The sequence below is a fragment of the Oryza brachyantha genome, chromosome 4 (genome assembly GCF_000231095.2).
Source record: "Oryza brachyantha chromosome 4, ObraRS2, whole genome shotgun sequence".
Classification (NCBI taxonomy): Eukaryota; Viridiplantae; Streptophyta; class Magnoliopsida; order Poales; family Poaceae; genus Oryza; species Oryza brachyantha.
Window position 1 is genome coordinate 17,766,154 of NC_023166.2, and position 27,656 is coordinate 17,793,809.

Below are 27,656 nucleotides of genomic sequence, written 5' to 3' on the forward strand. Positions count from 1 at the left end.
TTTCCCTCGCAGCAAACGCAAAACCGGGGGTCACTTGGGTTCGTTCATCGCCGGAGATTCGGAAAGCCGGCGAGGAATTCCTTCAGGCAAACCAGGAGGTACGTTACGTTGGCTGATCGTGGACAAAACTGGACACTAAACAGGACAGGGCGTTTGGATGGTTTCTCGCCACACGACACGAGCGAGCAGCTGGAACTTCACGTGAGCACCACCAGTCGCGCGCGACGCGGTTTCCGTTCTTTCTCCGGCCCCTCGATCGCGCCCACTCCCATCATCCTCGGCCTCACACACACAGGTTTCAGAGACCCAGGCCAAATCGCCAAAAATGGGACAGTACGAGGCGACGTCTGAATTCCCTCGCTCGTTTCTGAGAGAACTACAGGGGATGTGCAAGAAACCGAGATTTACCATTGGATCGTCAGATCCCTCTATGCACTGCCCACTAGTAAGCGGTGAAGTGTTGCTGAAGACTATAGTGACGATGCGATGCTCGTGGAGGCAGTGAGTGGGCAAAGAATCTTTCCCTGTCAATCTGCCATGCAGATGCTGAGATAATGGGTGATTGTTCCACAACATGTTCACCAATAAAAAATAATTTATAAATAAAACTTTTATATGAGTGATCTTCACAATCTAAAAGTCAATACTAAAAATAAACTACACTAAATGAACCCTAAAACTAACTCTGAATTTAAGGTTGAAAATTTTAATTTGATTTATAAGCATGAGAAAAACGAAAAGATTAGGATAGAAATAGCTAGGAGCGCATTAGGGCACGTTCTTTTTAGATAACATACACTCGATTATCGTTTCCTAACCTTCGAGGCTATTTTTGTAAGAGGGTGATTGTTTGGCTTTTATGACATATTTGTAAATAGAAAATAATTTATAAATAAATATTTTTTATGTATGTGTTTTTATCGATATGGTAAAGTAAAATACAATAAAAAACTATAAAATTAACTCTAAATTTAAAGTTAAAAATTTAAATTTTGGCTTATAAACATAATAAAAACAAAAAGAGGAGGGTGGGAATGTTTCTCACCAGCTACCATTTTTTTGAACTTTTCAAAAATCATTTAATTTTAGAACTTTTCAAATATCACATACTATTTTTTAAAACTATGCATAAATATATTAGCCAAATAGGTAATATAAGCTTAAGTTTGGGGTTTCTTGAAGCATTTAGTCTTAAAACATGAGGTTTCTTAAAAGACCATTTTTCCCATCCTTGAAAAGATACCATGAGGTATATCAGGAGAGGTACATTAGGAGGTATCAATTTATATAGAAAACAGTGATACCTCGTGGTAACTCCTTAAGGACAAGAAAAATGCTCTTATTAAAATAAATCATTGTACGTGAGGTTTTGCGTTACATATACCTCTAAACCTGGGTTTTTGTGAAATTTACTCTAAATAATTTTATAGATTCAGCTATATTTATCGTCCATCGACACTTTAGAACGTCCGGTAAACAAATAATGACAACTTATTTCAGCTTTGCTAGTAGGGTGCTAGCTGCTTTGAGAGCCATCCATATATTCTTTGCTTGACGCCCCGTTACTGTCGGCACCCTGTTCTCTCCTCCTCCCTTTATTACTTTCTCGCTCTTCGCAGCACGACTCCTCTCCCAGCTGTGGTGAGAGGTCGAGCGTCTCAAGCCTGAGAAGTCACCTTTTCTTTCTCCGTGTTCTTCTCCGACGCGCACACGCGTATGTGTTCTTGACTTCTTCCTCGCATCTTGCTGATATCAATATATGGTCTCTCTCTCTCTCTCTCTCTCTCGGCCTCTTGGGAGTTGGGGCATTTGATAGGAAGGGAAGACGTTGTTGCCTTTGCAGAATGGTTGCTGCTGCTGCTGCGTCCGGCGCATGGCTGACCCGAGCAGCGATGGCGTTGGTGATGGGTGGTCTCTTGGTGGCGTCTGCTAAGGCGGGCGACGTGGATATGGTGTTCCTGAAGAGTGCAGTGAGCAAGGGAGCAGGTTTGTGCGTGTGTGCTCCAACAATGTAGTTTCTGTTCTTCTTCTTCACATCCATATCGAAGCATTGCCGAGAACAAAATCACAATGCCGCTCTTGATTTGTGCGAACCACGGTTAAATTTTGTTCTCTGTGGTGCAGTTTGCTTGGATGGGAGCCCCCCAGTTTACCACTTCTCTCCTGGCTCTGGTCCTGGTGCCAACAACTGGCTGGTTCATATGGAGGTGATTAATCTCTAAACACGTAGAAGACGATGCGATTTAGATCGTATATATATATATATATATATATATATATATATATGGATGATTGATTGAGCTAACATGTTCTTCTGCTCGCTTTGGAAGGGGGGAGGTTGGTGCAGGAATTCTCAAGAGTGTTCTGTCCGGAAGGGTAACTTCAGGGGCTCTTCCAAATTTATGAGGCCGCTCTCATTTTCAGGGATCTTAGGTGGCAGTCAGAAATACAATCCTGGTACGTCACGTGGCATGTCTCGTGTGCTCTTTCACCATTCAGCATTCCCATCTGTATCCACGATAACCGTGCAATTCGAAACCTAGTTATGACATTCAAAACAAAGAAATGTGGTGAACGCATCAAAAATATAGGAGGAGGCCATAAGCCCACCACAATGTAATCTAACATTTCAATCCCATATAAAAGTAAACAGGTAGGAGAAATGCCAATTATCAGTACTACATAAACATTTTTTTATACGGCTAAAACTTATTTTCACAGGCAGCCAAACCAGCCGCTTGCAAGTAAGTGTACGTGAAAATGGGTACTTTTCACAAGTGACTAGTCGGCTGATACAGGAAAATCGATTTTCACTGGTTGTTGTTAAGGTCGGTGGCGGAGCCAGGACGAAAATCTACATATGACGAACTTAATACTACTAAGGTCGCGTTCGGCCCTCTATAAGTTAACTTATACCCCTCGTTTTCTACGCGCACGCTTTCCAAACTGTTAATCGGTGTATTTTTTTGCAAAAATTTTTTATATGAAAGTTGTTTGAAAAAAATCATATTAATCTATTTTATTTTTTTTAACCATTACTATCTCCATCACGAAATAAGATCATTTTCAGTTTTTTGATACAATATTTTGACTCTTCGTCTTATTTGAAATTTTTTTGCAACTAATATTTTTATTCTTACTAGATGATAAAACATGAATAGTACTTTATGCGTGACTAATTTTTTTAATTTTTTATACAAATTTTTCAAATAAGACGAATGGTCAAACGTTGGATACGGAAAAACAAAAAATAAAGTTATTATGGGACGGAGGTAGTAGTAATTAATTAATCATGTACTAATCTATTTCTACGTTTTCCCGCTGGATAAGTTAACTTATCTCCCTTACCCCGAACGCGGCCTAAGTTCTAATTTGTATATAAGAACCACATATGTAAAATAAAATAAAGCTATAATGTATTAACTTATAAATCATCATGTGAATGGTACTCCATATAAATCACAATACTTATAAATCATCTTTTACACGCGCGATGTACAACACTGAGTATGACGAGGGGTTTTGCCGGCGGCCAGATATGGCGGCCGCCATAGCTCGCCATATAGATGGCTCCGCCACTGGTTAAGGTGGTCTGAAAATCGATTTTCACATACAAGTGTCTTAATATGGCCGCATATTTTTATGTGCCAAAAAAAAAACCAAAAATTATTTTAGAATTATAGTATACACCTACACACATTCACATAGCACACTATTTTTTGCATGAAATATGCATGCGTATGGTTTATAAGATTTAAACTTAAAGACCTCAAATCCATCCACACCAGTTCTTACTATCAAGTGTTTGTTGTATTTAAAAGCAATATACTATTCTTTTAACTTCACATCTCCAACTTGTAATGCTTATTTGGTTCTTTAAATGATCTTAAATAAGACAATCATCAATTACAAAGTTGTAGGTCTAGTTGAGCTCTATAGTTTTGATATAAAGCACATTTTCATCGAAGGTAGTTTGTTTATATTTGGGCATCTAAACAACATCAAATTAAAAGGTTGTCAACTATAAATTTTTTTCAGGCGCACGCTTAAGCCGCCTGCCGATGAAAATGACCTCATTTTCATATGCGGCCGGTTTAAACGTCCATCCGTAAAAATCGATTTTTGCATATGGGTGTGGACAGAAGATTATCTACATATTTTTGCGTGGTGGTAGTGTATATTTCAATAAGCAGGAGTAACAACCCAGATGTGTTACAAGGGAAAAAAAACTACACCCCATCAACACAGAAGCTAACTTTTTTGTGTTCTTTCTTATTACGCAGATTTCTACAACTGGAACAGGGTGAAGATCAGATACTGTGATGGTTCATCGTTTACTGGTGACGTTGAAACAGTGGAAACTGTAAATATCTAGACCTATGGATTGTACATTCAGTTATGCCGTAGATTTGAGATTAACCACACGTTTGCAATGCAGTCGACAAACCTCCATTACAGAGGGGCCAGGGTTTGGAATGCCATCATCGAAGAACTATTGTCGATGGGGATGAGCAAAGCACAAAATGTATGTTCAAGTTTGACTGCTGACACCCAGTGACAGCACACTGATACTTTGATAGTAACATCAACTAGGAACGTAACTACGATTAATGTAGAAATGCATAGGCTACCGAACACAAACAAGCATGCTCAATTGCTCCTGCGCTAATTTACATCGCACCACCTTCCTGCATAAAGCTTACATCTTATGGTCATAGCCTCATAGAGATGAACAATTGCATCCACTGCAGGCTCTTCTTTCTGGCTGTTCGGCTGGAGGTCTGTCTGCCATACTGCACTGTGACAAATTCCGAGATATGCTTCCAGCAACGGCAAAGGTCAAGTGCTTTTCTGATGCTGGTTATTTTATTGATGGGTACGCGCCATTTGGTTCTGACAGTTTTTTTATGTGTATTATTTTTCCTATTTTTTTTTAAAAAATAACATAATAAACATTGCTATTGCCATTGCAGAAAGGATATCACCGGCAATAATTTTGTTAGAACATTCTACAAGGAGATCGTAAATCTACATGTATGTGGATTTCCGAATTTACACTCCTAAGCTGTATGTTAAATTCAGTGCCCCGGGAATTAGTCTGGGGGGCACCCTTTTCTTAAGGATCAACACAAATGTTTCAATACTACATTTGCGTGCAGTTTTACAGATTAATGAGCTACTATCTTGCAGGAATCTGCTAAAAATTTGCCAGTTTCATGCACATCAAAGATGTCTCCTGATATGGTCAGTTTTGGCCTTTGGGCACTTAACTGGGATAAACACTCCTGAATCCTCATTGACTCTGTGCTAATTTTCAAAAACTACTGCAGTGCTTCTTCCCGCAGAACGTAGTGCCAACACTGCGCACACCGTTATTCATACTTAATGCAGCATATGACTCATGGCAGGTAAATTTCTCAGCTTCTCCTACTACTGTAAAACTGTAGTGTTTCTCTGCAGTATGTAATCTTGAGTCTTGATGTTTAAGAACTTCAGTCAAGAATAAGATAGACTGCACCAGATGATTCTAAATTTATGAAAAGAGAACTAATAAGCTAGCACCTTAATTGCAGATCAAGAACGTCCTAGCACCTAGTGCCGCTGACAAAAAGAAGACTTGGGCCCAATGCAAGCTTGATATAAAGAGCTGCTCCTCGAGCCAGCTCACGATCTTGCAAAGTGAGATTTTATTTATAAGTCACACCCATCATTCCATTATAGTATGAGTTAATCTTTAGTGCAGGTTGCTAGACCCCTCAAATTACATGAGTTCAATGTTTTGTTTGTCTGATCCACTTCATCTTTGGCACAGATTTCAGGGCAGAGTTTCTGGCAGCGCTTCCGAAACCAGGGCAATCTCCTCCCACTATGAGCATGTTCATAGACTCGTGCCATGCCCATTGCCAATCTGGGTCCCAAGATACATGGCTCGAGGAAGATTCACCTAAAGTTGAGAAGACGGTAAGTCTGTTTCAAATGCTGAACCGTTAATTCAGAGCTCAGAACATGACTAGCACGGAATAAATATAGAAAAAGTGTAGCAAGCCCAACCCAAAAGTTAGCTGCTTACTACAATATGCACTGTTTCTATGTGATTGCAGCAAATTGGTAGAGCGGTAGGAGACTGGTTCTACGATCGGGAAGTATCCCGGAGGATTGATTGCCCCTATCCCTGCAACCCAACCTGCAAGAACCGTGATGATGAATAAGCACTACCTGTACTTCGGTTCAATGCTTCTGTGTTGCTAAATATCAAGCTAAGCAATAAGGCCTTCTCCGTCCAGAGTATAGATAGGTACAGATAGGTGTTTCCCATAAACGATTTCTTCTGTTCTTCTCCATTCTGGCTCTGTGCCTTTGTCGACGATGGATTATAAACAAGTAAACATAACCAGTGTGTTAATTTTTTTCTGTTTACCTCTACTGAGACTGAGAACCAACAAAGGAAAAGATGCAAAACAAACTTGCAGAGTTGCAGTGCCAAATGCCAATGTGACGTCATTAGGGGTGGTGATAGGACTAGACCCTTGGATCCTTTCACAACTTTAGTGTCACTCATGTGACATGTTGCCATGTCATTTAGACCGCAGTGACGCCGAAACCGGAGTTCGGAAGGACGAACACGCCGCCGGTGGCTCCTCCGGTGAGGAAGGCGACGGCGTGCAGGCGAATGGCGGCGGTTGCGAGTTGAACGGACGGAGGGCCGTGCTTGCGAACATCTATGGGTCATGGCCGGGAAAACATGTTGCCCGTTAGATTCGAATCGAACGGTTCAGATCCAGGTGGAGGGGGGGCAGTGGCTGCTGCCGAATATAGAAAGCGGATTCTGGAAAGACGCTTCTGCCATCGAAGCGCCTGTGGCTCACCCAGCTCGGCGACGCGCGAAGCAACGGAAGGGATGAGGAGATGAGCGGAAGCTGCAGGGGTGGAGACGTCGTCACCGCGAGGCGCCGCGCCACCCTCTCATGTTCTCTCCTCGCTGCGCCGTCTCGCTCTCTGCCACCGCCGCGACCACCACCTCCAATGGCGCCGGTGGCGGGGGCGGCGGGAGGAGGAAGCCGCCGGCGTCGCAGGTGAAGAAGCTGTGCAAGCAGGGGCGGCTGGAGCACGCGCGGCGGCTGCTGCTGGAGGTGCTGCCGCGGCCGCCGCCGACGCTGCTCTGCAACGCGCTCCTCATCGCCTACGTGTCCCGCGCGCTCCCGGAGGAGGCGCTCCGCCTCTACGCGCTCCTCAACCATGCGGCCCGCCCGCCGGTGCGCTCCGACCACTACACCTACTCCTCCGCGCTCACGGCCTGCTCCCGCTCCCGCCGCCTCCGCCTCGGGAGGTCCGTCCACGCGCACCTCCTGCGGCGCGCACGCTCCCTCCCCGACACCGCCGTCCTCCGCAACTCACTCCTCAACCTCTACGCCTCCTGCGTGAGGTACAGGGATGCACGCGTCGACGTCGTCCGGAGGCTGTTCGACACAATGCCTAAGAGGAATGTCGTTTCTTGGAACACACTGTTCGGCTGGTACGTTAAGACCAGGCGTCCCCAGGAAACCCTCGAGCTATTTGTGCGAATGCTTGAGGATGGCTTCAGGCCCACGCCAGTCAGCTTCGTGAATACATTTCCGGCAACCGTAGCCGCTGATCCAAGCTGGCCATTCCTGCTGTACGGATTACTTGTGAAGCATGGGATAGAGTATATCAATGATCTCTTTGTTGTGAGCTCAGCAATCGACATGTTTTCTGAATTTGGCGATGTTCAGTCAGCTCGCAGAGTGTTTGATCATGCTGCCAAGAAGAATACTGAGGTTTGGAATACCATGATAACTGGGTATGTACAAAATGGCCACTTTTCTGAAGCCATTGATCTCTTCAGCCAAATTTTGGGATCTCGAGAGGTTCCCCTGGATGTTGTGACCTTCTTGTCAGCCCTCACAGCAGCCTCACAGTCACAGGATGTTAGCTTGGGTCAGCAGCTGCATAGCTATTTGATTAAAGGAATGCACAGGACTTTGCCTGTAATACTGGGTAATGCATTAGTTGTAATGTACTCGAGATGTGGCAATGTCCAAACTGCATTTGATCTATTTGACCGTTTGCCAGAGAAGGACATTGTTACTTGGAATACCATGGTGACTGCTTTTGTGCAGAATGATTTTGACTTGGAAGGTTTGTTGCTGGTTTATGAGATGCAGAAATCAGGTTTTGCTGCTGATTCTGTGACGTTGACTGCAGTTCTGTCTGCAGCATCAAATACTGGAGACCTTCAGATTGGTAAACAATCACATGGTTACCTTATCAGGCATGGCATTGAGGGTGAGGGCTTGGAGAGCTACCTAATAGACATGTATGCAAAATCTGGCCGTGTAGAAATGGCTCAGAGAGTGTTTGACAGCTTTAAAAATGCCAAGAGGGATGAAGTCACTTGGAATGCCATGATAGCAGGATACACACAGAGTGGGCAGCCTGAAAAGGCACTCTTAGTATTCCGGGCAATGCTTGAGGCAGGTCTTGAACCTACTTCAGTGACAATTGCTTCGGTGCTACCTGCATGTGATCCTGTTGGAGGATGTGCAGGGAAGCAAATACATTGTTTTGCGGTGCGCCATTGTTTGGATACCAATGTCTTCGTAGGTACAGCTCTTATTGACATGTACTCTAAGTGTGGTGAGATCACTATAGCAGAAAACGTCTTTGCTGGCATGACTGGAAAGAGCACTGTCACCTATACGACAATGATATCTGGTCTTGGTCAGCATGGTTTCGGCGAAAATGCGCTTGCTCTTTTCAACTCCATGCTAGCAGAGGGATTAAAACCCGATGCAGTGACTTTCTTGTCTGTGATTTCAGCATGTAATTACTCTGGACTGGTCGACGAAGGACTAGCTTTGTACAGGTCAATGGACGCATTTGGACTTTCAGCTACTCCTCAGCACCACTGCTGTGTTGCAGACTTGTTGGCTAAAGCAGGAAGGGTGGAGGAAGCATACGAGTTTATCGAGCGGCTGGGGGAGGAGGGCAACTTTGTTGCCATCTGGGGAGCGCTGCTTGTATCCTGCCGAGCTCAGGGCAAGCAGGAGTTGGCAAAATTGGTGACAGAGAAGCTGCTTGACATCGAGAAGCAGTATGGTCATGCAGGCTATAACGTTTTGTTGTCACAAGTACTTGCTGCTGAAAGTAACTGGAGTAGTGCTGATAGTCTGAGGAAGGAAATGAAGGCAAGGGGGTTGAAGAAAGAAGCAGGCTCTAGTTGGATTAAAATCCAGAACACAGCATCGCAACACAGGTTTATTGAGAAAAAACAAAATTACCTTGAAAATGAGCACATCTTCTCGATTCTGAATGGTGATACCGGCAGTATGGATGGAGTCATTTAACAAGTTGAAAGTACTGCACGTAACATGGAATGCCGCGAGATTTTTTGTGGTCTAAGCTCATGCTGACAGGCTGACAGATTAGTCTCCTGGTTTACGGTTTACCTGACTTGTCTCCACTCAGTAATCAGAATTGGTGCACCTCTGGAATATTTGACTGCAGGGTAACTCGGTCCGCGCATGCAATATCAGACGGCCACACAATAAACTTGTTGCTGCGACATAAATCTATGCATGCAGTTGAGAGTCCGCGCATGCAATATTCGACGGCCAGATGCAAAATAAGTTGCTCTTACAGGTGGTCAGTTTGTAACTTGTGTACTTGACAAGCATAGCGCAGTCCTTAGACGAATTTTGTGTGAACTGTACAGCAATTGCCTATAATTGTTTCTAGTGATAAGGTGGGTACTGTCATGTGCTTTTTAGATCCAATTGGTGCTGTAATATGTCAAGAGCAAGCACTCGGATACACGATCATACGAGCAATGTGATTATGTGAACGATATTTTTCTTTTGTTGTAAATGTATATGCAGCATCTCAAATGAATATTATTCCCACATGGTTATGGCCAATGCAAAGGTGAACTTTGTGTTGAATTATCTGTAACTAATCATGCACTACATGTTTTAAACTCGAGTGGACCTCTTCCAAAGCTTCTTTTAGCAACACTTCTTTGTAATAGCAACAGAAAAGCTGCGGGGCTTGTCTGCAAACTGCAATACTTTCCATGCAGGACGTGTGGGAATTGCAGAGGATCCGGGTCCATAGAAAAGGTATGTCAAAGTTTATAGTTACTGCCTCCCCACCTCAATTTTACAGCTCGACGAAACTAGTGACAGAACTGTACAACAAAGTTCCAAAGCACTCCAATTGAAATGAAAAATTCCATCAAAATACCATCGCCCTGAATATTAGGATCAAATTCCAGAAAATCAACAATCTGAGGGTCATAAAAATGAAATACAACAAATTAGTGTAAAGCAGACAGCAGGATGACAAACTGAATGCTCCATTTGAGAATGTCAGTATAAAAATTAGTCTACAAGCTATAGAATTTGCAGGCAGCAGGCTGATGATGCGGTACCGTGATAATTTATCCATTGGTTTTCTGAAAAATCTATTCCAGCTGACTTCCCTTAGTGGGTGCACGATTGTTTTGTTGTGCTGCAGCAGCTAAAGTTCTTGGTTCTAGCTTTGGTCCCAGCTTGGTCTATCTTACTTACTCTGGGAATCACAAAACTGCCTATATTCACAGTTGCAAAGACCCATCCTCACCTGTAATGAGAACCCAGAAATAAAGGAATGGGTAAAACTAGGAGGATGTTTCCAAACCCAATTAGGAAAGAAATGTTATCAATTAGGAGGATGTTAGCATGCCAATTAAAAGCACCTTGAAAATTGAAAATGGACAAACCTTTCGAAAAGTAAAGGAAACACGTCGTGTATTCCTTTTGATGACTTGACCACCCACATCATCAATCTACAAGAAAGGATAGCATTGTAATTGTGTTTTTTTGGTATAATATTCAAGGAAAGCCTGGCCAAAAATGTAATATAAAGATTATTTATTAAGAAAAACTAAAAGCACTGGTTAATTTATGTAATGCTAGGAAGACTATTGATCATTGTTACTATGGCCGCGTTCGTTTGAAACGTTGGTAAGATAACTTAGCCCGCGCGGAAAACGTAGTAATAGATTAGTATATGATTAATTAATTACTAATTATTAAAAAAATATAAAATAGATTAATATGATTTTTTAAAACAACTTTTCTATAGAAAATTTTTGCAAAAAATACACCGTTTAGCAGTTCGGGAAGCGTACGCGCGGAAAACGAGGGAGATAAGTTATCTAACATTAGGGCTAACATTAGGGCCGAACGCAGCCTATGAACTATTGTATGCGACAATTCTAATTAGAGAAGAAGAAGAACATGCTGGCTAAAACATCACATACTTTATGGTGTGGTATATAGTGATGCCAAGCATATCGACCTTCTCCAGACATCAGTAACATAGATCGAGGAGGTAAAAAAACAGCTTTTCTGATGCATTGTGGTTCTTGAAGGCTATCTTTATCAGTTCCACTGGCCATACTTGGAGCACGCCAATTGCCTTCAGGATATTTTCTGAACTCCATAATGCATGGTCCAGCCAAAGAAAGGCTAAAAATCATTTCTTCAAATGCTGAGTGTGTGTCTATATGTGGCGACAAACCTACACCACAGGGATATTCATTCACCTGTAAGCATAGAAAAGTTAATTCTATTAAACATTGAATTTTAAGAGAGGGTTCTATTGTCAATGGACAGCAGCTCAGAACAAAGATCCACCATTGACCTTGGACCAAAGCAAGAACAAGGAACACAACCAATTGAATCCAAACGATAAAATAGTAAGTGTTTGCAAACTTACTGTCAATTGATCGACCATTTTGCTAGTACATTTAGTTGCACCAGGAAATGAGATGATCTTCTGAAGTATCTTCGAAACAAAAGGTGGCAATTCACCTAAGAACTGTTTTGAGTCAACATTCCTTGTCTGCAGAAGTCATCAAATGTTCAGTTGTTACAATGCAAACCAGGGACAGCTTTCAGCTTATGATATGATGATAAAACGGAAATTTCGTATTCATTATGGTTTGACATAATTACTTAGATATGTACATATTGCTGGAAAAGCAAAAGGGTCAACAGGTTTGGTTTGACTACAACTACTTGAAATGTGTTTGGATAACATCCTTTTTCAATTGGGTATGTATGGCTTCGACCATTCCCGGAGTCAGGCAATTTGTTAACCATAGATTGACATTTTTTTACGGTCATCTAGTCGGTATACCAAGTTTTCTTTGCAAAGTCTGAGATATTGTTGCTATGAAGGATAACCAATAATCAAAACACTTATTCAAAATCTTGTCTGCAGAAGTCATCAAATGTTAAGTTATTACATGCAAACCAGGGACAGCTTTCAGTTCATAATATGATGATAAAATGAAACTTGTTCAACTAAAGTTTGTCTACATCACTGTCATACAAACCATTCCTATCCGGAGTGTCAGATACTTACAAGATCAAACTTACTTCATACATAAACTCGTAACCATAGTGCTGAACTCGTCTTTTCGCCAATTTTTTCCACGGTCTACTATCCACAGCAGCAAGAAATTCCTGTGGAAGAAGAACAGAGATACCACTTTCAAATCTCAATACGAATGTAGAAGGGCAATACCATCATCTAGTAACTTGATCAAAGATAACCAGCTCGGGGGACTTCAAATATGAAATCACCCACGTGTTCCTCCGCTGCCGTTACGAAATCCTCAACCAAGTAAATACCCGGCACGCCCAGCTCCGACGCCGAGGTGGCCACCGGAAGCGAGCCGCCGACCGGTGCCTTCGGCTTGGCGGGCACAGAGTACCGTATGTGCAGCACGCGGTCCTCGAGGCTGGCACAAGGGCGCCCATGGAGCGCCGCCATCGCGGCCTCCGCGGCGCTGGGCTCGCGGAATCGGACGATGACGCGGGCGCCGCTGCCGTCGGCGTCGTGGACCCCCGCGACCTCCCCGAAGGCGCCGAAGGCCACGCGGATGTCGTCGTGCGCCAGCCCCACTGCCGGGCCGCAGTTGGCCACGTACAGGGCCGTGCTGGGAGCGGCGGCGCCTCCCTCTGCGGGCGGCGGCGCGCGCGCGTACCCGGAACCCGCCATTTATCTCTGCTCGCCGCGAGCCGGAGAGGAACGGTGGCGCGCGCTGGAATCACCGGAGGAGGAGAGCAACGACCAGAGTCAGATCGGAGGACTGCGAGGAGGAGACTTTTGTCGCCGCCGCGCGAGGCGGGAGGGTTAGCGGCGGCGCCGGCGAGGCGGATGCGAGGTCGAGGTGGGTTTGGCAGATGGGCCTTAGGAAGGCTGGAGCCGCATTGAAAGAAGCCCACTGCACCACTCCTCGGTCGAGGGCTTATCCAGCCCAGTTCCCCAAATTCGAGACGGAAACTTTAGGCCCAATGCGCATGACCAATTGACCATGTTGAGATCCTCAAAGTTCAGGCTTTGAGTTTATTTGCAGAATTGCATCTTCCTAGAAAAAGTTATCTTTGTGTCAAACAACATTGCCCCTTCCAAACAACCTACGGAGGTATAAAATATTCATGCCATGTGTCCAAAATTATAATCCTTTTAAGAGTAAATTTCACCGATTGCAGTTGTTTGAAATAAAGAATCATAAAACTACTAATTTAAAATGATGTTTCGTAGTACTACAATTTAACGCTATATTTATCACATAATCACATCACTAACATAGTATTACAGAACTAAATACTTATAGTAATAAAGTGATCACACAACTGTAAATTTAGCGCCATCATTTATAACTTGAACATGGGCACTTGGCAATAGTGCTAAGGATTTCAATTTAAATATATAGTTTTATTATAACCTTATTATTGAAATGTAGTTTTATGGTATTTAACCTTACATTTGTAGCTCGGAAGTTTTATGATATGTGGTGTCAAATATGTGGTTCTTTGATACCCCACCTTAAATCTGTAGTTTATAGTAATAGTTTAACATTGCTTTGATAGCCTACTTTTTTCCAAGCTATTTGTTAGCTTTATGGTATTAAGTTTATACATATAAGCAATTCCTATCCACAATCTATGACATTATGTGGGTGAGGGGTAACTGGGACCCCAAAAAAAAATCCGGAACAATACGAGTAAAAGGCACAACGGATGCTGTAATTATCGATCACATTATGCCTTCATATAATTGTGCAAGACAAAGGACCACCCAATCGAAGAATGCAAGTGCAGCAACACTGCAAAAGAATAATCGGACGGGGCTGAGGCAACGCAACTCCCAGTTTGCCAGTACAAATGAATTAGTACAAATAATCCATGTCGCCAGCAATGAATCGCACTGCTCTGAGTCCCGCGCTAGACGATGCTCCCATAATCCTTTCTTGGAATAGATGAAGGTAGCCCAGTTGTTGTAAATGGATGCCCACTCGTTCCTCCTGCAGATCGGGGTATGTGCCTGTCAGGGTTAATATTCTCGAAGAAACTTGCTTCTCTAAATTCTATTCCATAAGAAGAAAACGAGTGGATAGTTTACCCCAGGGCATTCCGTCGACCATGTTATAACCGCGCCATGCAGGTTGCCCGTTGTGGTGACTCCCCCTAGGATGATTTTGAGTGGAAGTTGCCTGGTTGTGTCGATGCTGAAGAAATGGTTGTCCATGCCGAATTCGGGTATTTTGTTGGAGATGATTTGTTGGGTTATAGCCACCATAGTTAATAGGAACAGCAGAATGAGTACTCCCTCCGAGTGGCCCATGAGGAATTGCGTGAAATAATTGGTCTGCTCTGTAACTGAAAAGACAATTGATAATTATTAGTAACAAAAATACCTTTAGAAAGAATACAGCAGCTTGTTGTCTAATGATTATAGCTGAAAGACTACTCTTGAAGAGCAGCTCAAAATTATCTGTCTGCTAGTAAAATATGGACAAAATTGGTTTAATGATGTTTAGGCTCCAGTTTTTGAGTGAAAAAGATAGCAACAACAGACGCAGAACATGAATACCTTTCGCCTGCAGGTAAAGGGTTTGAGGCCACAAAAATGTGGCTTTGGACATTTGCTGCCCTAGCAGATCCACTTGTCTGATTAGCTGAATCCCCAAGGTGAAGACTGTTCAAATCGGCTGACAATGAATTGTCTTCTTGCAATAGTGACTCGTCACTGCAAGATAGAACAGTATAAACATTTGTCTTCATACTCCCTCTAGTTCCATAATACTTGTCGTTTTGGACAAGACTAATGTCAAAATTTTAGAACCTTTATTATGAATAACTTTTAAAATATCTGCTTTACAAACATGGATTGCATAAATATATTTGTTGATATATATATTATAATAGAAAATTTGTCAAAGTTGCTTTTGGAGATTGTGTCCTTGTCCAAAACGACACGTATTTTCAAACTGAAGGGAGTGCTACCTTTACAAAAAGCAATCAAGTATGCATTTCCTCACCTAAAATAAGGGTCCCAATAAGCATTGTCAAGTGTAGATGGAGCTGTTGTATCAGACAAATTGTCAAGCGTTTGCAGACGAGGAGCAATGTGTGAATGAAATGCTTGAGAAGGACCATGACTAGAAGAGGCCTCCAAGGAAAAACTACTAACAGAACCAATTTGTGGTCTCCAACTAGAATAACCAGAACTTGGTATTGAATTCTGGGAGTAGGCAGGATGTCCTCGAACACTGGCATCAGAATGACTAAAACTGATACCATCTCCATGACGTCCTTGTCCATGCTGAGATGGATATTCATGAGGTGCCATTGGCAAACTCCTCTTGCTGTAACCAGATGGAGTTTTCCCCAATGGGGAGCCATGGATGCCTCCACTTGCAGGCGAACCAGAACCATGCATTCCAGTGAAATTAGCTGGGATTTGCATTTGGTAGTTAGGTGGGGTAAATTGTGATGGGCTGGGGCCAAGAGACATAGGCCCCATACTTCCAGGGCTCAAGCGAATCCCTCTATCATGTGAGAAACGGGGTCGCAGTCTAACATCTGGACTAGACTCAATTTGTTTAAATCCAGGACCTAATGGTGAATAATACATGTTGACAGCATTGGCATCACCAAAGCTTCCATAGCTACTAGCAATACCAGCATTACCAACATAGCTACCATGGCTACCTAAGCTCCCATAACTACTCCCATAAGAATAAGGTATTTTTGGAGGATAGGGATTATTGGGTGGTAGAGACCTGTTAATACTTCCAACCTACAAAAGTTTGGAATATAGGTACGTCTGTTAGAGGGTTGGATAAAATAGATGCCATAAGAATAACTCAGTAGCAGCCTGAGAAGTTTATTTATCACCTGAGGAGATAGGCCTGCAGCTAGCCAGTGTCCTCCTCCGGGATTGTGTTCAACTGCTGCAGCACGAGCAACAGGCTACACCAAAAATTTATGACAGGATAGGTTTGAGAAAAGGAGCCACGTGAACACAAATTTATACTCCAATAAATATAATAATTTTTCATCAGAGGTGAGAAAGTTAGAAAGCTTTCTTACACATTCCACCAAGCAATACACAGCATGAAATTCATGGGCAAAAACAACTGTCATTTTCTAAAATATTTATTGCAAAGATGAATCAGAAAGTGTAGCAACTGTAACAGTAATATTTGTGGTTCCAGGAACATGCCACTGAAAGCAAGCAATAGCAATACAGACTAATTTGATTAAGGTAATAAGTATCCCAGTCATATATTTGTTCCTAATTAGATATAATTTAGCTCTCATACAGAAGAATATCATCGGTAATGATATCAATAATTTTTAACATGAGAAAAAAAAACTTGAAATGAGACCATACTCACAATTTTGGGAGTCTCAGGTATGGGTTCATATGGACCAGTGAAAGGTTCGCCTGTTATAAATGGATGACGTGAAGCCTGAAATAGGATTTAATAACAAAATCAAGTCCTTCCACGTGCATATGGATCCCTTGGGATGACAAATTTGTGTGAATGCAGAATAAATTGTGTGCATGGTGTAAATTGCAAAACTATCCATGTTTTTTGTGCTGTTAGATAAAGACTCACCAGCTCAACCTGAACATAGAATGCTTAAATATGAAATGAAAAATATTCCTTGTACTTTACAGAAATGTAATGCAATAATGATTCAACATTGCACATACCTGCAACGGTGACCATCGCTTATTGGGATCAAATCTCAGCAGGCCCTTCAGGAAATCAACTAGTATCACCCTCTCTGCCTTTTCTGTCTCTGAATCAAAATGCAAGACCTGAGAACATATATCAAACTTCCATGCTTTATTCTAACAGCTCTAATTAGCAGATTCAAGAGAGCCATACAATAATAACTAATGAGCATTTTATAAAACATTAAACCCAAATTCAAACAAGTATTCTCATGATCTACATTATATATCCCATATTGGTGATCATTAAACCTGTGCAAAAAGGCATTCACTTTAGCTTTGTTTGGAGCGCATAATTTGTTTTCCTTGATTCCTGCAGGAACACATATTTCCTTTTTCATATCTAGGAGAATGCCCTACTGTAATGGTTATCCTTGATGGCACAAGGCAAAGATAATGCCTTACATAACTCAATGGTAAAATAGAAACAATGTCATTACTGCACACAACAGCAAAGGTCAGACTGTAAAAGCGCGGGGGGCAGACAATCCTGCTTACAGAACTAAAAGAAAATCACAGAAACAAAGATAACAAACCTGTTAGTTCTGAATTTTTCCATGGGTAACTGCATATGAGTTGGTCAAGTCTGAGTTGTGGGAAGTACCATTTCACTACCTTCGGTTTTTCAGACTCCCTCTGTATTTGACACAGATAACAAGATAGTGCTTATGATGCAATATAATGGAACTTATCATGGTTCTATAAGTGAAATTACAAGAAGCTTACCACTTCAATCTCTTCTTCAGTAAACATTCTGTAAGAACTGCCAAGACCATCATGTAGTTCGGTGTCATGATAAACACTTCCAACATGTTTAAAAAGTTTTCCAGAGTTTTTAGCTTCCCTTAGCAGCCAATCTGGTGGTTGGCCCCTATAGAAATTGAATTACAAGGAAAAGAAAATGAAATTAGTACAAGCATTTTGATATGGCGAACTCCATATAACAGTATTTCTGGAAGAGGGCTAAATGTATGGACCAACAACATTACACTAAAGAAACTCATGTGCTTTAGTAATTTATGAAGCATAAATGGTTGGATGCCAAACAACAGAGCTAGGAGAGAATTATAGGTAAAAGCCCTTACCCGAGAATTTTTACCATACGCTGGAGCACATCATATTCTGATGCTCCAGGAAATAAAGGGAGCCCTAAAAATAGTTCAGCAACTATGCAGCCAAATGACCACATATCAATTGCAGTATTATAACTGTGAAATGTTAAGGTTCAAGCAAGCCACTTGGAAAGGCCAGAGCAATGGCACTTCATTGAAGGAAAATTTCGATGCATATGAAACAGCATACCATGAAATGCGGATCAAGATGCTAATGGGTAATAAAATGAAACAACATTGAATAGATGCAGAGGATACGGATAGCCAAGGATAACTTCTGGAGATCTGTAATAGCGGCTCTAGCAAAAAGGAAGGAAAGAATTGAAGTCATACTCTCAACTGACTGGCATTGTTTAATAAGAACTTTAGAAATGATGTGTACTAAGTTTCAGAAAGAAAACCTGAATGTATGAGTATACTGTTTTACCCTCCAAGCATGCTGAACCAAAATCAATCACTTTCACTGCTGCATTTGTTGTAACACTGTAAAATTCAACATACAACGATCAAGCTACAGTTTGCTTTCACCCAAAGGCTAAAGTAATGCAAAATCCAATATCGAAAAGGCCAACTTGCCTCGGAGTTAACAGGATATTTTCAGGCTTCAGGTCACAATGAATGATCCTAGCATCTCCCATCACAACCATGGCATCCAATATCTAAAAACATAAAAGGGCAGGATCAGGCAACAAGCATTAATTATACTAGTCTATACCCCGCACATTGCAGTAGGGAATTTAGAAATACATGTAAGAAAGCTCAAAGAAAACAATTTGGAAATTGTGTGGTCATAATGCCTATAGCAGTTGATATAGGATTTCAATTGTACATGACAAAGGATGGTTATGATCGAGCATTAGATAAATCCAATGGGTACTATTTTTTAGGTGATATGGCTCAATGCATGTTGAGCTTTATAGTAATAACTGCACTAAGTGGGCTGTAAATGCACATGATATATAGATGGTTGTGATCAAAGCATGAAAGGGATCCAAAGGCTATTATTTTGTTGATAAAGTGGTTTCTAAATGCATGTTGAGCTTTTGGTTCCATCTATCTAGGATATATAGATATGTAAAGGGTAATACAGATAGACACCTCACCTGTTTTGAGAAGGTGCGCACAAATTTCATTTTCAGGCCTCTGAAATTGTTCCTTTTCAATAACTCATACCTAAAATATTGGAGTTTATAGTGTGGTTTGAAGAGCAGCAGGGGCAAAATAATGAATGACATAGTAGCAAAAAAAGTTCTAAAGAAGCTAACTTACAGGTTTTGACCAAGCATTTCAAATGCTATACACAGGTGATTTTCGAATAAAAGATAGTCAAGCATGCGGACAATGTTATACTCATCAGGATCGAATTTTTGATTCAGCTGCAAGACCACAAATAATTCTAATGGTGAGTTATGGGATTATCGCATATAATAAGCACAATAAAGTCCCCAATGTACTGTTATACCGCTCTCAGTAATGAAACCTCCATGATCGCTTGATGATAAAATGCAGGCTGGTTTTTTATAACCTTCACAGCAACATAGTCATTGGTTTCAGTGTCCAAGCATTTGACAACCTGACCAAATGTTCCTTGGCCAAGCATTTCCTTGACTATGAACCTGAGCACCATAACAAAGAAGGAACATAGAATTCAATGGTATGCTAAGTTGCTAACCAATGTTCAGCATTTCCTGAGAAACGAGGAATGTCAAAGGAAAGATAAATGGGACAGAATTCTTTAACTACTCCAAAGTATTCAGTTTGTAGCGTTGATTGTTTGCCATACAGCCATGATTCTCCATCTGCCAGTACTAGTCTAGGCAATTTTCCCCCTTATGATATCAAACAAACAGTCTGCCATGATGATGAATGACTCCGATAGAAGGATAAGGGCAGTGGAGAGTAGAGAGTTGTCAGAACTTATAATTTTGTTTAAAGGGTTGGAATTGAAATATGAAGACTCAGAAGAAGGACAAGTGACAAAAATTATATACCTCATCCCACGGTACTATGAAACTAGATGATTTCTCCCCTTGTGGTATCAAGTAAAAAACTTTGGCATACCCTAGCTATCTGCATTCCACTCCTATATTGACATGAGTGCATGACTGGCAATTAGGGGATTGTCCCGCGCAGTTTTGCGCGGAGCTAGATAATTCACGTAGAGTTAGATGCAATATACAACTCTAAAAAATATTATTATAGATAACACTGCATGTAGAAGTATATTTGGATTTCATATACAACTCTTAACTTGTATTTCTATAAGGTTCAGATTTCATATACAAGCCTTAGCTTTTATTTCTATAGGTATAATTGTATCGTATATACAACTACATCAATCAATCTATAACGTTATAATCTAGACCAACCATGATCTAACAGTTAAGATATTTCTCTTTTTTTTCTAATTAACATGATAATTTCTAGCCTCTAGAACGAATGTGGTGCCTCCTTTTCGAGTTGTCTTTATGTAATATATAATATATAATAGATGGGATAAAATATCATGAAAGCTTGAAGAACACCTAATTGGTACATTAACCACTCCTAATACATATCCTTGGAATTTTATGCAATATCATTATTTACAGTTGTCAACTCATGTATTTATGTATCGCTGATTCTTAAATAAGAATCTAGACAAAGAAACCAAAATTTAGTAATGCATAATGCTCCCTAAAACCGAACAAAAAGACAAAGCAAACCAAACACAACACAGATAGCATCAATTCTGAGAAAAGTTAAACCTCCGATTTGATGTCCTGTTGACCAATTCCAGGTTGACATATAATATGAGGTCCCAGTTCACATTATCAAGCCCATCATTATGAGCTGGGGTTGAAGGATTCGTCAGAAAGATCTTTGGGTTTAGTGACTCTGAGTACTTAAACTCAGGATTGCATCGTACAAATGTTTGAATGATATCTGCCGTTAGTCTTGCAACAAACTGCATAGCAAAGAGTATCAGCTTGCCATGGTCAACAAAGCATATAGGGTTTGAGGTGCATACCATAGTCATAAAAAAGGAATCCTAACAAATGAATGATAAAACATGTCTTGTAATGGAATACCAGATTAATAATCGAGCATATTAAGCAAAGTTAATAAGAATGGATGTCTTGTAGTGTTATTCAATGCTGAAATGGTGGCTATGCTTCAGTTCTTCACTAAACACTTGTTAGGGGAAGAGCTAAATAGACTAAAGGTGAATACCGACTCAAAGAACATTCTTCGTACACACAAGTACACAACTACTGAAAATCAGAACAGCAATCATATTCTCTCCCCGTCGCATGAGCAGGAAGAGCAGACAAAATGTGCAGCGGCAGCAACTGATATAACAACACTATTTCTGAGCAACCCCATTATCCGAAAGGATCGGTTTTTTTGCACCAGAGAAGGAGGAGAATGAGACTTACCGGTTTCCTCTTGACGCCATGAAGGTTGCTTATACGGGTCGCAACCCCATTGCCCGAGGACGAGGGTGAGGTGAGGGACGCCTCCTGTGAACGCCCTGAAGCCGCGGTACCAGCGAGTGGTCGGAACACCGTGCCCACGCTCGGCTTCCACGGCGGCGCCGCCGCCTTCTCCTCCATGGCCGCCAGCTATTCGGCAGCTCTTGAAGTTGCTCGGGGAGATCTCCAACCAGCCGCCGACCACCACCCACCACTAGCTCCGAACCCAATCCCAGTGGCAACGATCACACCATCCGCGGGAGCAGCCGAGCAGCCGCCAGAGGAATCCAGCTCCATCCTAGACTGCGGCTGCGGCGGCGGCGGCCATCTCGACACTCCGATCCCCCCTTCCTCCGGCTCAGCGCGACGGCGGTGGTCAATCCAGGAGAGCGAAGAGGCAGCTGAATCCGCACTGGAGTACAGATCACCGATGGATGGCTAAACCAGATAGGGTTTATTGCTTCACGAACGAGAAAAATAATAAAATTTGGGGATAAACACCAACAGAGCGGTTGGACTCCGGTGCTGGGGATTCCGATTCGGCGGTGGCGCCACCGAAATTAGGGATTTGGGACGGGATTCGAGGGACGAGCGAGGCGAACGCGAATCAATCCCCAGCCCAATCCCCTCCCCCGATTTCCTCGATTTCTCGCCGCCGTTTCCTCCTCCGTTTCTCTCCGCCTATATTTCCCACCCTTTTCTCTCTCTCCGCCCCCCTCTCTCTCCTCTCTCTCTGTCTCCTACTTAAAAATGATATGTACTTCTAGATTCAATTACTTGTTAATGGAATAATAAACGGCGTGATAATACAAACAAAATTTTTTCCCCCAGCTGACTACGCTGTTCCTCAGCTGCACCCATGTGTCCCGCTTCCATGTGGGCCCGTAGAATCTGCTGTCAGGGCGGGGGGAAGGATCGGACGGCCGAGGAGCGCGTGCGCGGTCGGGAGCGGACGGGCTGGATGCGCCTCGCGTGGGAGCCACGTGAGCGAGGATGCGTGGCGCGGCGCCCATGCCCCACGCGGTGTTACGTGGAACCCACGTGTCAATGGCTTGCGCCGTTGGGGGTTCCCACCTCTTTCGCTTATCCCTCCCTCCTACTCCGCACTTCTTCCAGGAAACTGTCCAGGTGAGATGCATCCGGACGAAATGACGAGAAGATGTCTTCACAATGATGATTACCAAGGGTGCCCACTTTACATCCCTCGTCTGCCTCTGCCACTGATTTGTGATTAACCATCTTAATTTTCGTTGTCACGGTTTGTTTGTATTTACTTATCTCACACAAACTGAGATATTTTTAAGAGTTCATCTTTTATCTCATGAAAATCACGTAATTTTTACTAGTATAAGTTTCCATGAACATGCAAAACTGACGTGTTCTATACTGTACCTGCAATTATTGTGTTTGTACCAGCAGATATTGCAAGCTTGCATGTAGAACGTTTATCATTAGTTGAGTTAACAGCTATATAGATGATGATTTTGTAGCCTGTTCGGTAAAGGTCAACGGAACGGATTGAGGGAACGTGCACGCTGGTGTAAACTGCTACAGTAGGTATGATCATGGATCATCTGCCATTTCTGGCTTAACCTGGTTTTATCTCCGAGGACTGGTGACTACCCCTCTTTCCATAATAATTTTATTTTTTAATTTCTATGTTCAAAGTTTGACAATTTATCTTATTTATTAAAAAATTTAAAAAAAATTAGTCACACATGAAATAATATTCATGTTTTATCATCTAGTAACAATAAAAATATTAATCGCAAAAAATTTCAAATAAGACGGAGAGTTAAAATATTATATCCAAAAATGAAGTTATTTTGGGATGGAGTTAGGCCGCGTTCGGCATGCTCATGAGTTAACTAAGCTCCCTTCGTTTTCCACGCGTACGCTTTTCGAACTGTTAAACGGTGAATTTTTTGCAAAAAATTTCTATAGGAAAGTTGTTTTAAAAAATCATATTAATCTATTTTATATTTTTTAATAAATTAATCATAAATTAATCTATTACTACGTTTTTTTTCAGGTCATAGATTAACTAACGTACCCCTGCCGAACGGGGCTTCATTGTCGACGGGAATCACCTATTCCATACTAGGGAGTACTAGTACATTTTGAGCCAATTAGAAAGTTTTTTGGAGATGCCCTTGCAAAAATTGCGGTTTGTGAGAAAGGAAGGTTTTTTGCACACTGTCTGGGCCTTCAAGCCCGTACTATTGGGTGGGCCCAATATACCATCCTTCGTACCCAGGCCTCCACGGGCTTATATTAGGCCCAACTCGTCTATGTAGTATGTAAAGCCTTCTTTCTCGCCGTCGGCGTCAGCGTCGCCTCGCATGGCCACTCGAAGCTTTCCCCGTCCAGGCCCCTAGCAGGAAAAGCTTCCGCTCCCCGTATGCGGAATCTGCCCCCGGCAGCAGCAGCCGCGCCCCGCGAAGCATCTCCCCCTCCTCACGCCGCGCGAGCGCTGAGCCCTATTGTTACAGGCGCCGTCGCCCAGATCCCGTCGGTCGCCATGGCAGCGAGGGCGCAGGCGTGGCAGTTCGCGGCCGCGCTGGTCTTCTTCCACGGCTCCGAGTACGTCCTCGCCGCGGCCTTCCACGGCCGGGAAAACGTCACCGCCACATGTGAGTGAGACGCCCCCGCCCCCCCCCCCCCCCCGCCTCCGTGTTTTCCGTGCGTGATTTGAGCATGGTTTTGGATGGCGCTTGGGATCGTTAGATATAGAAAAAAGGTTTGTTGAACGATGGGTTCTTCTAGTTGTGGATTCCAGCGCTCTAGGAGTGGTTGGTAGTCGAAGCGAATTTATGTGCTCAGAACGGTGAGGAAATGCCTCGTGGGAACTGATTCGATAAAATTGCCTTTGGTTTGGCGGTGTTCGAACTTCGAACGCATGGGATTGGGGTTGCATTGAGAATTATGCGACGTGATAGATGTTTCTGTAGTTTTAACATCTAAAATCGCATATGAGTTGTTGGCAGAGCGCTTGATTTGTGACGTATTGCTTAGTTGTTTCCTTCACTTAAATTACTTGGTTTTGTTCCACCTGTTGTTGAACTGACAGGTAGCCAGAGTACAGAATACATTTTGCAATCTGAACTGCTTATGGCGTCTGATGTGCTGCAGCTATAGCAACCTTCTATTAATTTTAACAGAAACAAGCCTCCACGTGCTATACTAAATTTAGAAAAAAAAATACATTGATGGGAATGGCTCAATTCAAAGTTGAGACAGAGCGCTGAAATCAGAAGCTCCAAATGAATGAACTAATTACTTCATAAAATTGCAATAAATTTCTTCAATTTTAGAGTTTGATTTCAGGCCAAAATAGCTATTCTCACTTTGCTGGGATGACGCTTTTGTTTCCCGCCAAAATACGGACCATGTACACAAAATTATGTTTTTGTGGAACAAAAAGTCTTTATTTGCTAGGAATTGTGAAACAAAATGTTTGATACACCAGAGATCATCAAATAAAAGTAGGTCTTGATTGGATAGTCATAATGGGTTACAATAAATTTTTTTTGAACCACTGTCTACAACTGGGCGCATAATATTTCTCTCATTGTTTTTTCTTTCTTCCCTTTTAAATTGGAGCTGCACAGTCCTAATTTTTCTGCATGTCTGTGTCGTGAGTTAATAAAAGTTCTTCTCATGCAGCACTTCTTATCAGCAAGCAGTATGTTCTGGCAATGAGTTTTGCAATGCTAGAACACCTGACAGAAGCTCTTCTCTTCCCAGAACTGAAGGAGTATTGGTTTGTCAGTCACATTGGCCTTCTAATGGTGATTATTGGTGAAGTTATTCGTAAAATTGCTGTGGTGACAGCCGGGCGTTCCTTTACACATGTTATAAGAATTCACTATGAAGATCAACATAAGCTGATTACCCATGGGGTGTATAGGTAGCATCCTATTTAATCATTTTGCATGATGGCTGTTTATAGTTCCTGACACTCATGGGGTGTGCATATTTTTCCCCCTCATGTGAATTAGCATGATATAATTCTTGAGGACCAATTACGAGTTTCTATTGCTAATATTATACTTAAATGTACAGGTTTATGCGCCACCCCGGGTATTCTGGCTTTCTTCTATGGGCAGTAGGAACCCAGGTTATGTTGTGCAATCCAGTATCCATAGTTGCATTCACATTGGTGCTGTGGCGATTCTTTTCAAAACGGATACCGTATCCTTATAAAAGAATGTTACTTTATCCTTTATGTTATTTTAGGCCACCCATCTGTATATTTACCCATCATAGCGTACCTTTTCGCTAAGAGAAAGAGTAAGCTACAAGCTCTGATGATTTATCTGTAGAGGAAGGTTTCCTACAGTATGGCTCTACTGCTGTAGGCAGTCGATCAAAGAGGATGCAAATTGCAAGAACAAACTCTGGAGATGCCTTTTTATCCAATGTTTCTTCACCTACTGAATATGAGCATGTTCATATGAGTTCATTATATAGGTTTTGTGCTTCTCAATGTTCTTTTCTTTTGATTCCTTCACTCAAAATCAGTTATGAAGAATTTTTCTTAAGGCAGTTCTTTGGCCGTGAATACGAAGAATACGCACAGAAAGTGCACTCAGGATTACCATTTATAGAGTGAAAGTCTTGAGCTTACAAAAGTATGTTTTCAAAACCTTCCTTTCCAGGATTCATTATATATATATATGATCAGACTGAACAAACTTTGTTGTCACATAATTTTTAATTAACCAACCATAAAGGTTTGTCAGTTCTCACTTAATATTGGTAGATACCTTCATTTCCATTAGTGTAAGAAAAGTAAAATTTTAAAAACTCTAGTTTTTCTCTAAATAATACAGGTACCTTTTTTAGTAGTTTGAAGGAAATCCTGTGTTTGTACTTTGTACATAGTGAATTTACACTGCTAATTTTCACCTGTTTGATACATTGTTAAAACTGTCTCACATTTGTTGAGGTGTGACAATTAATATTGTACTACATCAACTAGCTTTCAAAAAGTGTGGCATGATCATCATTTCAATAAACACTAGCTAAATGCATGTGCGTTGCAACATGTTATTACAAATAACAAAATTAAGTCTTGTTGAAAAATACTTTTAATTGGTTGAAACAAGATTGCATGTGTGTTATACCGTGCTTATAAAATACACAAAAAATATTTCGTTTGAAAAAACAAAAACACCATGATTAGAAAGTTAAGTTATAGAGCATTTCCACAAGTTATGCTCATATAATGGCCTGCATCACAGTGATGGTGGTGGTGACCACCACCACTGCTGTCTTTTATATTAGTATAGATATAAATATACTACTTGTACCAGTGTTGTGGCTGCTAGCTAAACAGGCACTTTGTACCTTTTTCTATGCTAAGAGACATTGGTAACTACTTATACTGTTTTTTTCTTTTTTTGGGTACAGGTGTGCTTACTTCCCCGCTGGCACCGTCATTGATGTGTCAGAGTACAGGACTTAACAATATGCAATGAAAAGATAACAAACTAGCCATATGGGTTGCATACAATACAAGACAAATCTTCATTTTGTAATCTAGATTTAAACTGGTGAGAGATTTTTTCAGTTCACCAATGTGAAAATGTGAGAATTGTTGGACTGGTCATTCGGTTTGAAAGCTAAAGCCCCTTCATCATCATCAGCAGTGATGCTTGTTACAGATAGATTTGTTAAACCATGTCATTCATCCGATTTGAGGAGGAATAGTTCAATGTGTTATTGATTATCTCCAGTAGTTTTTTATGTCAAAGTTTTTCCACAGCAACTGTATCAAGAGTGTTTAACATTCTCCAGATGGAACTCCTTTATTTGTTCCATGAAATCTGAAAACATGCTGCAGTTTTTCCCTGGGGGCACAGTTTAAGTTCATGATTCTCTTGTCGGTTTATTCTCAGCCTGCAATTTTCGAATCTCTGGAATTTGAACAATGTGGGAAGATGCCATGTCCTCATCCGGTAGAAGCTCCTTGAAGTTACTC

The 27,656-nt window shown here is 41.7% G+C and overlaps 5 protein-coding genes across 5 annotated transcripts; 3 read left to right on the forward strand and 2 right to left on the reverse strand.

Moving 5' to 3' along the window:
* The first annotated feature begins 1,634 nt into the window (after window positions 1-1,634).
* On the forward strand, window positions 1,635-6,463 carry LOC102710488 (pectin acetylesterase 7-like). Its single transcript, XM_006652700.3, has 13 exons — window positions 1,635-1,714; window positions 1,844-1,986; window positions 2,125-2,207; window positions 2,331-2,457; window positions 4,284-4,363; window positions 4,439-4,525; window positions 4,752-4,876; window positions 4,974-5,034; window positions 5,191-5,244; window positions 5,331-5,408; window positions 5,574-5,679; window positions 5,813-5,961; window positions 6,102-6,463. Exons 2-13 carry the CDS (start codon window positions 1,845-1,847, stop codon window positions 6,207-6,209), a joined length of 1,200 nt encoding a protein of 399 aa, XP_006652763.2. The 5' UTR covers window positions 1,635-1,714; window position 1,844; the 3' UTR covers window positions 6,210-6,463.
* Window positions 6,464-6,865: 402 nt separating this feature from the next.
* Window positions 6,866-10,014, forward strand: LOC102707489 (pentatricopeptide repeat-containing protein At3g22150, chloroplastic). The gene has a single exon (XM_015836078.2). The coding sequence runs from the start codon at window positions 6,966-6,968 to the stop codon at window positions 9,363-9,365; it is 2,400 nt and encodes a 799-aa protein (XP_015691564.2). The 5' UTR covers window positions 6,866-6,965; the 3' UTR covers window positions 9,366-10,014.
* A 150-nt stretch (window positions 10,015-10,164) lies between these two features.
* Window positions 10,165-13,160, reverse strand: LOC121054175 (alkylated DNA repair protein ALKBH8 homolog). The gene is made up of 6 exons (XM_040523130.1): window positions 12,655-13,160; window positions 12,444-12,530; window positions 11,779-11,904; window positions 11,321-11,605; window positions 10,778-10,843; window positions 10,165-10,638 (listed from the first exon to the last, which is right to left on the reverse strand). The coding sequence occupies exons 1-6, from the start codon at window positions 13,066-13,068 to the stop codon at window positions 10,579-10,581; spliced, it is 1,038 nt and encodes a 345-aa protein (XP_040379064.1). The 5' UTR covers window positions 13,069-13,160; the 3' UTR covers window positions 10,165-10,578.
* A 934-nt stretch (window positions 13,161-14,094) lies between these two features.
* Window positions 14,095-22,478, reverse strand: LOC102711061 (dual specificity protein kinase YAK1 homolog). Its single transcript, XM_006652702.3, has 18 exons — window positions 21,635-22,478; window positions 20,963-21,162; window positions 19,678-19,831; window positions 19,485-19,591; window positions 19,319-19,388; window positions 18,792-18,874; window positions 18,617-18,698; window positions 18,474-18,514; window positions 18,189-18,311; window positions 17,830-17,974; window positions 17,640-17,739; window positions 17,080-17,168; window positions 16,757-16,831; window positions 16,254-16,328; window positions 15,395-16,155; window positions 14,947-15,102; window positions 14,476-14,732; window positions 14,095-14,377 (listed from the first exon to the last, which is right to left on the reverse strand). The coding sequence occupies exons 1-18, from the start codon at window positions 21,809-21,811 to the stop codon at window positions 14,298-14,300; spliced, it is 2,775 nt and encodes a 924-aa protein (XP_006652765.1). The 5' UTR covers window positions 21,812-22,478; the 3' UTR covers window positions 14,095-14,297.
* Window positions 22,479-24,007: 1,529 nt separating this feature from the next.
* LOC102707769 (probable protein-S-isoprenylcysteine O-methyltransferase) lies at window positions 24,008-27,560 on the forward strand. Its single transcript, XM_040522910.1, has 5 exons — window positions 24,008-24,303; window positions 25,337-25,580; window positions 25,736-25,864; window positions 26,195-26,304; window positions 27,086-27,560. Exons 1-4 carry the CDS (start codon window positions 24,072-24,074, stop codon window positions 26,283-26,285), a joined length of 696 nt encoding a protein of 231 aa, XP_040378844.1. The 5' UTR covers window positions 24,008-24,071; the 3' UTR covers window positions 26,286-26,304; window positions 27,086-27,560.
* Window positions 27,561-27,656: the final 96 nt, after the last annotated feature.

Excerpts from the sequence above, each read along its gene's own strand:
- LOC102710488 (XM_006652700.3), top strand. The coding sequence starts at position 1,845 with ATGGTTGCTGCTGCTGCTGCGTCCGGCGCATGGCTGACCCGAGCAGCG. Across the intron at positions 5,035-5,190 it reads AGGAGATCGTAAATCTACAT|GAATCTGCTAAAAATTTGCC; the intron begins GTATGTGGATTT and ends ACTATCTTGCAG. Across the intron at positions 5,962-6,101 it reads CACCTAAAGTTGAGAAGACG|CAAATTGGTAGAGCGGTAGG; the intron begins GTAAGTCTGTTT and ends ATGTGATTGCAG.
- LOC102707489 (XM_015836078.2), top strand. The coding sequence starts at position 6,966 with ATGTTCTCTCCTCGCTGCGCCGTCTCGCTCTCTGCCACCGCCGCGACC.
- LOC121054175 (XM_040523130.1), bottom strand. The coding sequence starts at position 13,068 with ATGGCGGGTTCCGGGTACGCGCGCGCGCCGCCGCCCGCAGAGGGAGGC. Across the intron at positions 11,905-12,443 it reads GTTACGAGTTTATGTATGAA|ACAAGGAATGTTGACTCAAA; the intron begins GTAAGTTTGATC and ends TGACTTCTGCAG. Across the intron at positions 10,639-10,777 it reads TTTCCTTTACTTTTCGAAAG|GTGAGGATGGGTCTTTGCAA; the intron begins GTTTGTCCATTT and ends TTCTCATTACAG.
- LOC102711061 (XM_006652702.3), bottom strand. The coding sequence starts at position 21,811 with ATGGAGGAGAAGGCGGCGGCGCCGCCGTGGAAGCCGAGCGTGGGCACG. Across the intron at positions 19,832-20,962 it reads AACAGGACATCAAATCGGAG|GTTCATAGTCAAGGAAATGC; the intron begins GTTTAACTTTTC and ends TATGGTGCTCAG. Across the intron at positions 16,832-17,079 it reads AGCGATGGTCACCGTTGCAG|GCTTCACGTCATCCATTTAT; the intron begins GTATGTGCAATG and ends ATCCTATTTCAG.
- LOC102707769 (XM_040522910.1), top strand. The coding sequence starts at position 24,072 with ATGCGGAATCTGCCCCCGGCAGCAGCAGCCGCGCCCCGCGAAGCATCT. Across the intron at positions 24,304-25,336 it reads GGAAAACGTCACCGCCACAT|CACTTCTTATCAGCAAGCAG; the intron begins GTGAGTGAGACG and ends CTTCTCATGCAG. Across the intron at positions 25,865-26,194 it reads TTCTTTTCAAAACGGATACC|TTATGAAGAATTTTTCTTAA; the intron begins GTATCCTTATAA and ends ACTCAAAATCAG.